We start from the raw sequence: 17,093 nt of genomic DNA, 5'->3' as shown, positions 1-17,093 counted from the left end.
TGTGGTCACTCCCACTCTGAAGCCCTCCCCTCTCCCCGCCCACTTTGAGAACAGACGCTGCTCCTCCGTGCAGACTCTTCCCCTGCCCTCTCCTCATCTCTCCTGACCCCCTGTGCTCCCTCCATCCTTTCTTCTCATTCCCCATTGTTTATCTTTGCTCTTACCTTTCCCATTCCATTTTATTTTTGTTAATCATCACGTCCGTATTTGCCGTGAGCAGGAATGGAACTCGGGTCGCAGGGTTCGTACCGCAGTCAGCTCACCGTGCACGACACGTACCAGGTACGTGTACGTAAACTAAAAACTAAATTAGTTTTTATTTTACCAGGTAAGGCAAACTAGTTTTTATTTTACCAGGTAAGGCACTCTGAGCTATGTAGCTCTTTTTCGGAAGCGACCTGTCCACAAATGACAACTCAACGAACTGGCTTATCACGTAGTAATTTATAGCAGCCAAATACTCTAAACGCACGTTTCTAACAGTTAGAAGCGACCTGTCGACAAATGACAACTCAACAAACTGGCTTATCACGTAGAAAATTTATAGCAGCCAAATACTCTAAACGCACGTTTATAACTGTGGAGGGAAAAAACTGGAAGACCCAGAGAAAAATCCACGCGACTGCGAGGAGAGAGAAAGCGACACCGCAAACTCCAAATATACAGCAGGCGTCAGCGTCGGGATCGGGATGGAACCCACGACCTCTTGTATACCAGGTGAGGAAGCCAACATCTTGCCACCGCAGCGCCCTGATTAGCGTACACCATCACAGGTACTTGTGCACACACGTGCACGCCGACATTTATTGGACGGTGACACGGCCCAGCGGCAGCTCGTTCGGCCACTTACCGCAAAAAGGTTCACGGTTTAGAGGCGAGCGGTAGCCGCCCCGGTGATGACTGCGGCGCGTAACTTTAACCGCGCCAACACGCGCCGTGCGATCCGCTGCGCGTCATTCGCGAAGAGGAGGCCACTGTGCGCCGCCGTCAGCATTCGATAATGACAGCGCAACAAGTGACTGGATTGGGGGATTAGACACAGAAGCAGCAGCAGCAGCAGGAGCAGGAATCATCGCTCCCTCGTGGCAAAAATCACGGCCCAGGGTCGCTCTTGCAAACGAGACTCATTCTGGTTCTCTTGTGCAGTGTGGTTCTGAACCTTGCCTTGGCTACTGTGTGTGTACCCCCCCTCCCCTCCCCACCACCTTGTTGATTTTTGTTTCACACCTTGCCTGACCCAAACATGTTTCTGAGAAATGTCAATGTACGGATAATGATCAACAATATTTTAACCAATTGTTCATTTGATGAGGTAATCCCTAACTAGCTAAGTAACCGCCAACATTGTTGATGGTCAGTGAGTTTATGAAGATCGCTCAAATCGTTCTAGGCTACCACGTGGATTTAACTGTTATCGTAGTTATTTTATATTTGGCACATTCACACGCGATTATTCGCCAATGACTCTCAGGTTACGATACAATTTCACACATTCATCCATCGACCTCACGTACCCCCAGGGCTCCGCGTGACCCCGGGCTGAGAGCACACCTGCAATCTTGCGTTCCCACCCGGTTACACAAAACAACCTCGAAATATTCGACATTTCCCTACCTCCTTCCTCCCAACCGCCCTCAGTCTCTCCCCCCCGAGCCCTCAACCCCGCACGTCTCACGCCACCTGCCGGCCAAACCCTGCGCATTGCGAGCTGGAGTGGTCTTCCTTGAGAGACTGAGGTGGCCTGATGCGCGGGGGGAGGAGGAGGGAGGGGAGGGCGAGAGGATTGGGGGGTTCCAGGTGGCGGACGGCCGTGCTCCTCGCTCGTTTTATGTCTCGCACTCAGGAAGATAAGACGAGCAAGTAGTCGGTCCGTCCGTCACGCAACGCGCGCCACCTGTGGGGCCACGTGGCCACGGGGTCACAGGGCCCGTTCCTCACACTCGCCCGGGGCCACCAGTCACACCCGGCTCACCAATCACACCCGGCTCACCAGTTACACCCAGTTCACCAATCACACCCGGCTCACCAATCACACCCGGCTCACCAATCACACCCGGCTCACCAATCACACCCGGCTCACCAATCACGCCCGGCTCACCAATCACACCTGGTTCACCAATCACACCCGGCTCACCAATCACACCTTGTTCACCAATCACACCCGGCTCACCAGTTACACCCGGCTCACCAATCACACCCGGCTCACCAATCACACCCGGCTCACCAGTTACACCCAGTTCACCAGTCACACCAGTTACACCCGGCTCACCAATCACACCCGGCTCACCAGTTACACCCGGTTCACCAATCACACCCGGTTCACCAATCACACCCGGCTCACCAATCACACCCGGTTCACCAATCAGACCCGGCTCACCAATCACACCCGGCTCACCAATCACACCCGGTTCACCAATCACACCCGGTTCACCAATCACACCCGGCTCACCAGTTACACCCAGTTCACCAATCACACCCGGCTCACCAGCCACACCCGGTTCACCAATCACACCCGGCTCACCAGTTACACCCAGTTCACCAATCACACCCGGCTCACCAATCACACCCGGCTCACCAGTTACACCCGGTTCACCAATCACACCCGGCTCACCAATCACACCCGGCTCACCAATCACACCCGGCTCACCAATCACACCCGGCTCACCAATCACACCCGGCTCACCAATCACAGCCGGCTCACCAATCACACCCGGCTCACCAGTCACACCCGGCTCACCAATCACACCCGGCTCACCAATCACACCCGGTTCACCAATCACACCCGGCTCACCAATCTCGCCCATCTCACCTGGGCAGGAGCAGGTGAACGGAAAGCCCCCTGGCTCCCCTGCGGCATCTCCACCAATCCTCGTCAGTTCCTCCCGCCGCAATCCATCCCAATTGTTTCTGCCCTCCTGCACGCACCTCCGATCAGCACGGTCGGCCACGTACGGTGCGAAAGTTCAACATCCATACATACATACTCCTCCTCTCAGTCCCGCACGCGCATATCCAGCTCCTCTCAAACTCCTCCTCCTCCACTCCTCCGCCGCTACATGGAAGCTTCTCTCCTGCTCTTCCATTCGCGCTCTCGACCCCTTGCTTCCCCCCCCAGCTCCTTCCCCATGCTTCACATCCTCCATTCCGGTCTTCCTCCTCTCAAGAACACAGCGCTGCTCGCTTTCTTCCCCACAAGTCCTTCCCCTCGCGACCTCCTTCACTCCACCGCTGGTTTAATCCCCTGGCCGTTTGGAACATGGTGTTGATCATCATGCCGCTGTTGCTGCTGACAATCATGCTGTTAATGCTCATGATGGTCATTTAGTTGCTGCTGCTGCCAGCAGTAGTTTCTGCTACGAATATCGATGCTGTTGCGATCATTGCTGTTGATGATAAAGGCGCTGCTGCTACTGATGTTGACACTGCTGTTGTTAACGATTACAATACCGCTGCTACTGCCGCTGATGTTTCTTGCCCCGTGTTCTCCAGCAGAAGGGAGACGAGAGAATGAGGGCGGACGAGCCGTGATGGACGCACGCACCACCCCGACCGCGATCGTTGAGAATTGCCACGAGATTGAAGAATGCGGAAACAAGACTACTTGGCCCACACACTGCTGCTGCAGTTTTTTTTCACACCGCGTTCACGCAGTTCAGTGTTTATATTTTCCTTCACATCCAGGTTCGCATTGACCCATTTCACTCTGACCGTCTAGGGTAGGGACGCGGGTTGTAGGCAGCACCCGCCGTGGGCAGTATACAGGAGGTCGTTGGTTCGATCCCGATCCCGACGCCTGAATATTTGGAGTTTGCGTGTCTCTCTCCTCGTGGTCGCATGGATTTTTTTCCCCAGTCCTCCAGCTCTTCCCTTCACATTTAGAAACATGCGTTTAGAGTATTTGGCTGCTGTAAATTTCCACATAGGCTACTTCGTTGAGCTATCATTTATGGCCAGGTCGCTCAGTGGGCCTTATCTGGTAACATAAAAAAAGGTTTTATTTATTTTAGGCTGGCGACGCGTGTGGGGAACGTGCCCGCAGCGTGGCAGGGAGGTTGCTTGGCACGACCGCCACCACGGAGATGGAGCAAAGGATCAGCTGGCGCGGAGGGAGCGAGATGGACCATGGCATCGCGAGATGGTTAGGGAGTGCGGAGGCATTCATCCAGCAGTGGGTAGAACAAGCCTGATGGTGATGATGACGATGATGATGAGCAAAGCCCAACAGTGTTGGTGATAATCCGTACCCGGCCAGGTAAACGAACATTTTTTTCAGGTTAACATAGAGGACAAAGTTCGACTCAAACAGATAACATGAACGAGTTAAATGTTTTATTTAGAAATGCATGGACACAGACCGATATCCAGAGAAAGAGTCGGGGGTCACGTGACTGCCCGAGGCCATGTGCTCCACAGACCAATCGCGGCTCGTTCGCAACGCAGAGCCCCATCACGCGAGGCCACCGCCGCATCACGTCGCAGCGACGACCCTGCTGGGTGCAGGCCTGTCCACACCGCACGGGGTCGCGGGAATTGACGACGCTTCACCACGCTGGTCCAGTGCAGGGCTGACGACGAAAGCTTCCACAGTGGCTCACAGCAGTAGTGGTGGTGGTGGCGGTGGAGGAGGCAACGCAGCGGCGACTACGTTTCCAATGTCGCTCGTGGAAATCGCGGCTGCTGCTGGCAACGTCGTTGCCCCGACGTTGCTCTCGTCGTGCCCCCGGCGGCCGTGGCGGTGTCACTGAAAGAGTCTTTGGTCCGGGTCCGGCTGAAACCGCACCTCCTCCTCACAGGGGACGCCCCCACCGGCCTCGGCCCAGCAGCTGCGTGCGCACGTGAAGACGAGCACGGAGCCGAACTCCGGGACGGAGTCTGCGAGGCAACGCAGGGGGAGTGATGGCCGAGTTTCAGCACCGGTGTGCGCGTGTGTGTCGGTGTGTGGAGCGGTGGTGTAGCGGTTAGCGCTCTGCGCTACGAACCCGGCGATACGGGGTTCGGTTCCTGGTCACGGCCAAGACCAAATTACGAATATCTGAATCGGTTCTTGGCCTCCCCTAGGTCGACTCAGCCTCAAATGAGTACCTGGTGTGGTGTGTGTAAACATGGCCATTAGGCAGAGAAAGGTGGCCGGACGTGGTGCTGGCCACCCACCTCCTTGTGTGCCGTGCCGGCATTCATAAGTGCTCGCTAACAGCACTTGCCCCAACAGTTTGTTAAGGCTATACGGGGGATCTTTGTTTTTGTGTGTGTGTGCCTGCATGCCCAGCCACCGCATGCCCAAGCAGCTTCTGTTTGGCCAGATAGAAGGGGCTAAACAGGCACGGCAGGGGCTAGAAGTGAGTGGACTTGCCGATGGCCGGTACCAGTGGTGTCAAGATCGGCCTCTGTGGAGAAAGCTCGTGAAGGACGCTCCTGGGCAGTTACAGGCAGTCGCCCTCCACCAACAGAGGGTGGAGGAGAGACGCTCACAACAACGAGCGGAGCGCCAGACAGATAAAACGTAAGTTGGGACAGTGGGGAGCTGGTGGTGCATCTGCCAATGATCTCGGTCAGTCAACCCATGGCATCTGGGCCTGTCCGATGACCTCCTGTCAACGCGGCCTCAAAGTGTACATAGCCTGGCACAAGCCCCATGGTCACATCACCGCCACTTTGCGGCAAAAGGCGGTTCTTGTTGTTCACAAGTATGTCAGAGAGCGATGGAAATAAGCTGACTGAACACAAATGAGACAGAAAGCAGAAATAAAATCCCAATGCAGAGACCATGAGTGACAGATGCAATTATCGGGGCTGCATGGTTACAATGGACGTCGTAGGTAGGGAATGGCTGCCGAGAGATGTGAACGTGGAGAGTGATTCGTGCACGGCCCTACAGACCCAATGACGACCCGGGTTCCATCCCCAGCCGTGGTAAACATCATTGTGTCCACACAGGCCGCGCCCCGTCAACCCCCCCCCCAACCACTGCCACCCTCACCTGTCCCCTCGGCCCCCCTTAGCTGCCACACGAGCGCGGGCATCAGCTGCATCTCGAAGACGCGGGGGGCACCGCAGAGCGGGCACGGCGTTGGGGGCGCGGTCAGGTGGGGGTCGGGGGCGCTCACGTACAGGGGCTCTCCCCCCCACGAATACCTGCGCACGTCGGGGGTGGGGAGTGGTGGGTGGGGGCGGGCGGCAGAGGAAGACACACGTGACTCGCACGACTCGTCGCTCGCTCGCATAAACCCACGCTGCCGTCTGCTTGCCACCTCGCAGCCCCAAGGCTAGAACCCCTGCTACTCCCAGGCAGTTTCCGACCCAATAACAAACCGGGATCACCCCCTGCATGTACGTAAGTTGAACTTCTTTTGAACCGTACGTAATCAACCGTGCTAATCGGAGGTGCGGGGGTCTCTGTGTGAGTCTATGAGTCTCTGTGTGAGTCTATGGGTCTCTGTGTGAGTCTATGGGTCTCTGTGTGAGTCTATGGGTCTCTGTGTGAGTCTATGGGTCTCTGTGTGAGTCTATGGGTCTCTGTGTGAGTCTATGGGTCTCTGTGTGAGTCCATGGGTCTCTGTGTGAGTCTATCGGTCTCTGTGCGAGTCTATGGATTTTTGTACGAGTCTATGTTTGTATGTTGAACTTCTTTTGAACCGTACGTAGCCACCCGTGCTAATCGGAGGTGCTTACAGTGAGGGAAAAAAGTATTTGATCCTCTGATGATTTTGTACGTTTGCCCACTGACAAAGAAATGATCAGTCTATAATTTTAATGGTAGGTTTATTTGAACAGTGAGAGACAGAATAACAACAAAAATCCAGAAAAACGCATGTAAGAAATGTTATAAATTGATTTGCCTTTTAATGAGGGAAATAAGTATTTGACCCCCTCTCAATCAGAAAGATTTCTGGCTCCCAGGTGTCTTTTATACAGGTAACAAGCTGAGATTAGTAGCACTCCCTTTAAGAGTGTGCTCCTAATCTCAGCTCGTTACCTGTATAAAAGACACCTGTCCACAGAAGCAAGCAATCAATCAGATTCCAAACTCTTCACCATGGCCAAGACCAAAGAGCTCTCCAAGGATGTCAGGGACAAGATTGTAGACCAACACAAGGCTGGAATGGGCTACAAGACTATTGCCAAGTAGCTTGGTGAGAAGGTGACAACAGTTGGTGTGATTATTCGCAAATGGAAGAAACAAAAGAACTGTCAATCTCCCTCGGCCTGGAGCTCCATGCAAGACCTCACCTCGTGGAGTTGCAATGATCATGAGAACGGTGAAGAATCAGCCCAGAACTACACGGGAGGATCTTGTCAATGATCTCAAAGCAGCTGGGATCATAGTCACCAAGAAAACAATTGGTAACACACTACGCCGTGAAGGACTGAAATCCTGCAGTGCCCGCAAGGTCCCCCTGCTCAAGAAAGCACATATACATGCCCGTCTTAAGTTTGCCAATGAACATCTGAATGATTCAGAGGACAACTGAGTGAAAGTGTTGTGGTCAGATGAGACCAAAATGGAGCTCTTTGGCATCAACTCAACTCGCCGTGTTTGGAGGAGGAGAAATGCTGCCTATAACCCCAAGAACACCATCCCCACCGTCAAACATGGAGGTGGAAACATTATGCTTTGGGGGTGTTTTTCTGCTAAGGGGACAGGACAACTTCACCACATCAAAGGGACGATGGACGGAGCCATGTACCATCAAATCTTGGGTGAGAACCTCCTTCCCTCAGCCAGGGCATTGAAAATGGGTCGTGGATGGGTATTCCAGCATGACAATGACCCAAAACACACGGCCAAGGCAACAAAGGAGTGGCTCAAGAAGAAGTACATTAAGGTCCTGGAGTGCCCTAGCCAGTCTCCAGACCTTAATCCCATAGAAAATCTGTGGAGGGAGCTGAAGGTTCGAGTTGCCAAACGTCAGCCTCGCAAACTTTAATGACTTGGAGAAGATCTGCAAAGAGGAGTGGGACAAAATCCCTCCTGAGATGTGTGCAAACCTGGTGGCCAACTACAAGAAACGTCTGACCTCTGTGATTGCCAACAAGGGTTTTGCCACCAAGTACTTAGTCATGTTTTGCAGAGGGGTCAAATACTTATTTCCCTCAATCAAATGCAAATCAATTGATAATATTTTTGAAATGCGTTTTTCTGGATTTTGTTTGTTGTTATTCTGTCTCTCACTGTTCAAATAAACCTACCATTAAAATTATAGACTGATCATTTCTTTGTCGGTGGGCAAACGTACAAAATCAGCAGGGGATCAAATACTTTTTTCCCTCACTGTAGCTCTCGAGACCGCCGGCAAAATTGAACGCATTCCGGATGATTCGGTTCGAGGCAACAACAACAACAAAACGTTATTTAGAATTGTTCCTGGCGACATGTGGTCTTGTGGCTGACCCCCCCCCCCTTCCACCCCTCGCCCCCCTTCCCACCAGGCCCCCCGCTGACCCCGTCACCGTGGCGGCCGCTCACCTCAGCACCTGGCGAGGGCACCGCGCCGTCCGCTTCATGAATTTGAGGAAGAGCCGGTCGCCGTGGCGTGCGCACGCCGGCTCGTACTCCTCCCGCGCTCCGCCAACCCCGCCGCTGCCGCCACCGCTGTCACTGCTGGGTGCGAGGTGATTTTTTTCCCGTGGTGAGGTGAAAACGACACGCGTCCCCATGTGCGTATCCGCGGGGGGAGCAGCGGTGTAGCGGTAAGCGCGCTTGCGCTACGAAACCCGGCGACCCGAGTTCGGTTCCTCGCTCACGAACAACACCGGTGACGATTTTCTGAATAGATTCTGGGCCTCCCCTAAGGTCGACTCAGCCTCAAATGTCTGAACATCGCCACTGGGGAGACAGAAGCGGCCAGGCGTGGTGCTGGCCACTCACTTCATTGGTGCTCGCTAACAGCAATTACCCCAATAGTCTGTTAAGGCTATACGGGGGATCTTTGTCCGTGTGCATGTGGTGCTCACTAGGACTACGCTCCCCAACAGCCTATGTAGGCCACACTGGGGGGGGGGGCGATCTTTATCTTTGTGTGTGGTGCGCATATTGCGTTTAGATTCCAATCACGCATGTGAGAGTCGATTATTGTTTTTATTCCTAAATGTGGTATGTCAGAAAGATTCCAGGGACACCTGCATTCACTTAAGATGCGCTACAATCGCCATAATGCAGCTTTCTGATTGCCGTTGTAACTTCGTGATCTGACCATACAGGACATCTGTGAAAAATAGCTTCATAGCTCATCAGATTCCTCCAGCCTAAATAAAGATTCTGAAGTATGGCATTGATCGATGCTCTGAATCACGACTCCGAATCGTGAGACCATTAATCGAATCGCGAGCGGAGCGAATCGCACACGGCCAGCAGTTGAACACAGGCCTTCGGATGTGTATTACCGCCACTGTCCGCAGGCTCAGCACCGACGATCGTCTGCAACGCTCGCAAAACACTCATTCACACACTCACCGCGTGAGCATCAACAAGTGCTTCCCGGCATCGGAGATCGACGCGGTAATCACCGGGGCGGATGGACGCCAACCACTCTCTCACCGCCGTGAACCACAGTCAGCGGCGTGTCACACCCGACGACGCTTCGGAGATCCACTCACCCTTGCCACGGCTGCTGCTGAGCCGCCACCAGCCCATCGGCGCCGCCCTCCCGGCGCTGGTACTCGGAGAGCAGCGCGCGAGCGTGCTGCGTTAGCTCGGCCTCCTCCCCCCCCTCCTCCTCCGCGCAGTCCTCCTCGCTCACCGCGTTCAGGAAGTACGCCAGCAGCCGAGGCGCTGGCTCGCCGCTTTCCTGCGGTCTCGGCATTGCCGCCGATGCCGCCGCCGCCGCCGCCGCCGCCGCTATTGCGCGCCCGCCGCCCAGCGACAGCCCGTCCATACCGGGGCACAGCTCCATGGCGGGGTTCGGTGACGGCGATGGGTGGGGGGGGAGCTGGGGGACGCGAGCCGTGGAGTCCGGCAGAGGGACGGCTTGCGCGGGCGCGTCCCCTGCGCCCCCATCGACGTCATCGCCCCAGTCGTCCGCCCCATCGCACCAGTCCTTGGTGGACATCAGAGGCTCCACCTGTGGAACGGTTGCGCGTGCGGCGCTTAGACCGGAGCGTGCGCCAAGACCGACGCTCACGGTGTACGCGTGCGTAGTGCAATGTGCCCCGCTTTCGCAACCCGCTGCTGGGTGACCGCCTCCACACACCGCGTCAGATCATGGGGGATGCTTGACCATACTTCAACACGGTTGTTCAGTGTGGGTCGGAGTGGGGGGGCGGGGAGGGGCGAGAGATGGATCAGGACCGGTTCAGATATTACTCGCCACTGATGTTATCCGAAGTTGGGAATCAAACTCAGCCGGATATACTCACAGCATAGTACACTAACACTGCGTCACTGCTCCACCAACAAATACACGAGGATGTAGACATGAGCAGCCACTGCACATATACAACATATAAACACAAGCCAAATGTTGCAATAATGCACAACTCAAAATGTTCATCAGCGTCATTGTCAAGAAAACGAATAAAAAAATAGGCAACGTCTCATTCGTATGCACGTCTTTCCATGTACATGTTTTTAAAGTATTTCCTACACCACACACCAGCCGCACAGCCTTCTGGGAGTGCACAATTTCAGTAGCGTTTCAAGACAAGCAAACTCTGGACTGGTTTTGGCACACACTGCCTCATCAGCAGCCAGGCAATAAGCAAGGAGCGTCAGAAGAAGATAATGTTAAAGATACATTTAAGATTCTTCTGGTTCACTTTTATTGCGAGAAACTCACACAGCCACGCTAAACCCCCTTTGGGATTCTGAGTTTTCAACGTTATTGCCTGGGGCTCACAGAGTCTTGAGGAGTCTGACGTGACAATATCGTGGCTTGAAAGGCAGAGGGTTAGCAGCGCCGAGTGCGGTAATGTTGCAGGAAAACGACCCGTCGACATGAAATGAGTTTATCACGGCCAGCTTGACTCAGGAACGTAACAAATTAAATGAGTTCAGCACGCGCGTCTCACCTGTGGGGGTGTGGGTGCAGGGGCAGGCACCGCGCGCGCAGGCTCCAAGTACTGAGAACGTAACGCTCGCCAGCTGAAAACAGAACAGAGGCACGGACACACAACGAGACACGGACACACAACGAGACACGGACACACAAAGAGACACAAAGAATCCCCTTGTAGCCTTACATGGGGCTACGGCCCTTCTACACGGCACACCCTGAACGGTGAAGGACCATTGCCCCGAACGTCACCTGTTATATATTGTATGCCTTTTAAGACTACTAAAACTATAATCAATTTTTATTTTACGAGGTAAGGCCCACTGAGCTACGTAGCTATTTTTCAGTAGCAACCTGGCCACCAATGATTAGCTCAATGAAATGGCTTATCGCTTGGAAATTTACAGCGGCCAAACACTCAAAACGCATGCCAATTCTAGATGTTGAGGAAAAAAAACGGAGGACCCGGAGAAAAATCCACGGCACCACAGGGGAGAATACGCAAACTCCAAATATACAGCAGCAGGCGTCAGGGTCGGGATGGAACCCATGACCTCCTGCATACCAGGCGATGGGAGTTAACATCTCTACAGCGCAGCACCGCGGAGCAACCGACGAATGTGCTATTTGCGCTGGTGATCCAACGCAGACGCAACAGCATCACCAAATAATTTGTTTCGACACCACAAAACTAAATCCACATTGTCGTCGCCGGTGGGGAGTCACAGTCCAAGACAGGCTGCCGGGCACCTTTGACGTCCGCGCAACCGACGCGGGACCCGAGCAGCGGGCAGCCTCACCCTCGAGCCGATGTGGAGCACGTGGCGCGTGGGCACGCGAGGAGGTGCAGGGCGCGGTGGTACGGCGAGCCCTCCAACGGGCAGTACAGCTGCGCCACCAGTGTCTGTGCAGAGCCGCATGCCCCGCAGGCCGTGCGTCCCACCAGCGGCACGCCGGGCACGCAGTCCTGCAGAGCGAGCAACCGGGGCGAGGGGTCCGGAATTGTATCAAAGGTGGCACTCTTTACACACAAAGTGCCTGCCACAGATGAACCACAATCAATACCTTGCAGGTCTAGTTAAGGAGCATAAACCATCATGCGAACTCCGGCCATCCTTGCAGCGGCTTTTGGCTAACCATTGAGTTGTACGCCTTTTGGCGTCTTCTGGTCCAACACCAGTGGAGACTAGGCTCTAAAGAAAGCCGTCTCGGGTGTGGACCAATCAAATTCAAGGACAGTGCATATTATTATTATCAGAGTTGTCTTCTTTTTTGTTTGCATTTTGACTGCTTGTGTTGTGGTCATTGCAAACATGATGCCTTGAATAAAGGTGTCAGTTTTTGTGCCAGTTAAAAGGGTATCAATTGTAAGTTGTTGCCCTGCATCCACATCAGCAGCCGTACGAAATTAGAAGTTGTATTGACCGACGTGTTGCTTTGTGTTGTTGTTGTTGGTGGTGGTGGTGGTGTTTGTGCATCACTGCCAACGAAGCAGGAGCAGCAGCAACACCAAAATCACGGTTTTAAAATCGTCAACTTCCCAGGCGCTCCGTTCTTTGCAATTCGACCCCAGGGCCAGCAGGGCGCGCTGCGGGCCGCCGCGTGCGACTCGACACATCGTGAACCCAAACTTTAAACTTCATGCAAACGGTAACGGAATAAATCGCGGGGCGCATTTTCACGCAATGACGTCGTACTATGATGCTGCGTAATAAATGTTAATAACGACGATGCTTTTAAAATATATTTTTTTTAAACACACATTTAAAAAAAAAACATGTAAAAATAATACCGAGCCAGGCAGGAGTCGAACCTACAATCTTCTGATCCGTAGTCAGACGCGTTATCCATTGCGCCACTGGCCCCGAGCCGCATCCACATTCCTCAAAGGCCAACTTAACTCTCGCGCCTGCGGCATCATATTTTATAATCGATCCTATTTGAATTGTACATTTAACAACACGAACATTTTAACTAAACTCCTGAGGTCCTGCAGCAGTGGACCAACCGCGAGGCCCGCACGACGAGCGCGTTTCCCCGTGGCAACGCAAGAGCCTCGCGGCCTACAACTCGACCCCCCTTACCGCATGCCCGTCTCTCTCACTCTCAGTCGTCTCTACTCGCGATAAAAAAAAATAATAACTAAATACACAGGACATTAAATTAAACATTCACAAAGGCGACGATTACAAACTCTCCCTCACCGGCTCGCCGCCAATCTTGTTGCAGCTCCATGAGGTGGCCGAGCGAGGCGGCACGGGCCCGTCCAAGAGCCCGAGCAGCACAGAGGCCTCGCCTGGGCGAGCGGCCATCTGGGGGGGGGGGGGGCACAAGAAGACCCGGGGACCCCCCTCTGACGACGGAGCTGCTTCTCTCTCCCTCACGCCTTGGTGTCTAAGTCGGCCCTCACGACGACGACGTTCCTCAGCAAGGCCGGCCGCTGCCGAGGTTTTGAGTCGCGATCACCACCACCACCAGTACCAGCACGCCGCAGCAGCAGCAGCACAACCTCGCTCGCTTCCCGGCCACGTGTCTCGACCTCGCCTCTCCTCCCCGGGCCCACCGTCTCACTCGCGCGCTGTCAACGTGCCGGCTCTCGTGGGAATCAGAATAGTGAATATACTCGAGAAATCCGATGAGCTATAAAGCTCTTCTTCACCCACCCACACACACACACCCGGGGTGGGGGGGGGGCACCAGCACCACCCCTCCCTCGCTACACGGCCACGTGGCTCGGCCTCGCCTCTCCACCTGGGTGCCCACCGTGTCGGCCCTCGTGGACATCACAATGTTTATTCCGCTGGAGAAATCCAATTAGCTATAAAGCTCTTCACACACCCCCCCCCCACACACACGCCCCCCCCTCCACACACGCCCCCTCCCCCCACACGCCCCCCCCACACACGCCCCCCACACACGCCCCCCCCCCACACACGCCCCCCCACACACCCCCCACACGCCCCCCACACGCCCCCCCCCACACACGCCCCCCCCACACACCCCCCCACACGCCCCCCCCACACACGCCCCCCCACACACGCCCCCACACACACGCCCCCCCCCACACGCCCCCCCCACACACGCCCCCCCCCACACACCCCCCCACACGCCCCCCCCACACGCCCCTCCCCCACACACGCCCCCCCCCCACACACACGCCCCCCCCACACACACACGCCCCCCCCACACACACACACCCCCCCACACACGCCCCCCCCCCACACACGCCCCCCCCACACACACGCCCCCCCACACACACGCCCCCCCACACACGCCCCTCCCCCACACACGCCCCCCCCCCACACACACGCCCCCCACACACGCCCCCCCCCACACACGCCCCCCCCCACACGCCCCCCCCACACACACGCCCCCCCACACACGCCCCCCCCACACGCCCCTCCCCCCCCCACACGCCCCCCCCCCCACACACGTGTAGTTCCACAGACGGCTCACGCCTGCCTGTGTGGAGTTGACGAAGGCCGACTTCAATTTGTGTATTTTTGAGGCTAGCAGGAATCTTAAACAAACGTGTGTTCCCTATTGTTTTATTTCATTGACTTTTAATTTTACCAGGTAAGGCCCACTGAGCTATGTAGCTATTTTTCAGAAGCGGCCTGGCCACAAGTGATAGCTCAACGAAGTGGCTTACCATCGTGTGCACATTTATAGCAGCCAAATACTCGAAACGCGTGGCCTTGATTCTAAATTGTGGGCGGAAGACCGGGAGGACCCGGATAAAACTTAACACGACCACAGGGAGAGAGACACACTCCAAATATACAGGCGTCAGGGTCCGGATTGAACGTCACAATCTCTTATACACCAGGCGAGGTAGTGAAAATCTGGCCACGGTGGCGCTTGGTGGTGGTGGCGACTGTGATGTGTCCTGGTCGAGAATCCAGCGAGGTCCTGAGTAGGGGTGGACACCGAGGTTAGGACGGGGAGGACTACCTACGGGATCCCTCCTCGGCCCCCACGCCCATTCCACGGTCTTAAATGTGTTCACATTGGTGGTGGTGGTTCCCAAGTAGGCCTAGCGAGGTACCGTGCAAGCTTGGGTGCACGTTCGGTCAGGGGACCGGGAAACCAACGGAGGTCGCCAGCTTCCACCCATGACCCCTCGTCTCACGGCTCCGCTCAAGCCTGGTTGTAATTGTATTGGTATTGAGAACTTGACGCTGTTGTGGCTTGAGAGCTAATGATGTATGTATCGAGGATGACACCCATTGCTCAAGTTTGGCCGGAGACCAGGACTACATGTGCAGCGAATCATTTCAGAGACACTATTGGGAGGCAACAACGTTTATTCTACACTTTACACGGCACCATTATACACGGGACTAATACGCCTGCCTCTCACTCTCGTTACCCACGGGTCTATATTACTCCGATCTCTTTCCTGTACGGGATAACTACAGTCGGGTCAGAGCAGTCACGTGCTGTCTCACCCACGGTGTCGAAGACGGAGCACCTCGGTTCCACTTCACCCACGGACAGCCCCGATATGCGACCTGGCTCCACCCTCGGCCGCGCCCCCCTCCTCGAACGTTCCCGAAGGTTCCCGACAACCTCTCACGTGCTTCCTGCCCGGCTCTGCCCTGAGCCACGCCCCCCTCTGGGGCTCTCCAGAAGCTTCTCGGCTACACTAGCCGTTGTCCCCTCGGTCACCTGCTCCCCCCACCCCTCACCCCGGCCCATCACGCGCTTCACCCGGAGCCGCGGTGAATCGTCCTAACATCCCCCCTCCGCTAGCAGCCCTCACCACCTTCCCTCGTGAACAATTATGCGGCAATTACTCACTGCGCTGACGGAGTGGCTGCTATTCCCTATTCTGTCGGGTAGTGCTCCTTTGCCTCTTTCTGCTAGCACCCGGTACCACGCCCCCAGTGACCCACTAGGGTACTGCACGTTGTGCTATCTGTCCCCATATTTCCTTGTTATACTGCACTCAGCACTACACACCGCAGTGATTCATTTTACATCACTACACATGGGTTCCCTTTTCCTGCCCTGGCCTCTCCATCTCACACTTGTGTCTCTCCTGGTTGATTATAGTTTAACTACTGGCCTGTGTCATCATAGGCGGAATACATTTCTGAGAGTTGCCGGTTTGTGAGGTTTTTTTTCACCTCGTTTTAATTCGAGGTCTCTTTATCTGTGCTTCCTCTTTGGACCCCGCCCCTTCCTCTTTGGACCCCGCCCCTTCCTCTTTAGACCCTGCCTCTTCCTCTTTAGGCCCTGCCCCTTTTTCTTTAGACCCCGCCCCTTTTTCTTTAGACCCCGCCCCTTCCTCCGGACATGGACTTGGCCTTGTGTTTTTAAAGGCAGTGCCACTTTTCTTTTCCAGAGAGACTTGGCATCTTTGGGCTGGTGGCGAGTGGATTTGAGTGACAGACAGCTCGAGTGGGATCAAATCAGAGACCCGACTCTGAAAAACGTTGGGGGAAACCCAAGAAACCGATTGGGAGATCCCAGCAAATGAGGCCCAGACACATTGGACTGTCACGCAGGCTCGAGTGAGTCTACATTTTGAGAACGGTTTACTCAATGAGCTTGTGTAGCGGCAATAGCAGGCCTTATAATAAATTAAATAATACTTATCTTGGTTAATAGTTTCCTGCCACTTCCTCAAAGGCTGCGTGTCGAGACAAAACCTCTGCAGCTGACCCTTAGATAAGACCTCGACCATTGGAAGCAACTGCTGGACCACTGCAGTAGTTAGGAGCCGTCCATAAATGACGTCACGCGATTTTGAACGATTTTTAACCCCTCCCCCCTCGTCACACGGCGTCACAAAAAGTCAGATCCCCCTCAAATATGACGTCACAAAGCTCTGCCCCCCCCCCAAAAAAAAGTACGTATAAAACATGCTTCAAATCGCTTTAAACTATTATCATTGTATTATGAGACCTCCTTTGCCAGCAACAAGATATAGTAATAGGTTTTACCCTTTTAACTGGCACAAAAACTGACACCTTTATTCAAGGCATCATGTTTGCAATAACCACAACACAAGCAGTCAAAATGCAAACAAAAGAGACAACTCTGATAATAATATGCACTGTCCTTGAATTTGATTGGTCCCCACCGAGACGGCTTTTC

At 54.7% G+C, this 17,093-nt stretch overlaps 1 protein-coding gene and 1 non-coding gene across 2 annotated transcripts; both read right to left on the bottom strand.

Annotated features, from left to right (window-relative positions):
- Positions 1-4,314: 4,314 nt before the first annotated feature.
- On the bottom strand, positions 4,315-15,624 carry PDCD2L (programmed cell death 2 like). Its single transcript, XM_032960382.2, has 8 exons — positions 15,440-15,624; positions 13,193-13,300; positions 11,789-11,955; positions 11,005-11,077; positions 9,595-10,058; positions 8,465-8,599; positions 5,978-6,132; positions 4,315-4,872 (listed from the first exon to the last, which is right to left on the bottom strand). Exons 2-8 carry the CDS (start codon positions 13,298-13,300, stop codon positions 4,739-4,741), a joined length of 1,236 nt encoding a protein of 411 aa, XP_032816273.2. The 5' UTR covers positions 15,440-15,624; the 3' UTR covers positions 4,315-4,738.
- TRNAR-ACG (transfer RNA arginine (anticodon ACG)) lies at positions 12,781-12,853 on the bottom strand. Its single transcript has one exon. It is a non-coding gene; the product is annotated as a tRNA-Arg (tRNA).
- Positions 15,625-17,093: the final 1,469 nt, after the last annotated feature.

The sequence above is a fragment of the Petromyzon marinus genome, chromosome 25 (assembly GCF_048934315.1).
Source record: "Petromyzon marinus isolate PM22_M1 ecotype Great Lakes invasive population chromosome 25, UKy_Petmar_22M1.pri1.0, whole genome shotgun sequence".
NCBI lineage: Eukaryota > Metazoa > Chordata > Hyperoartia > Petromyzontiformes > Petromyzontidae > Petromyzon > Petromyzon marinus.
Note: the sequence above shows the minus strand (reverse complement) of the source record. Positions and strands in the feature narration are given on the sequence as shown.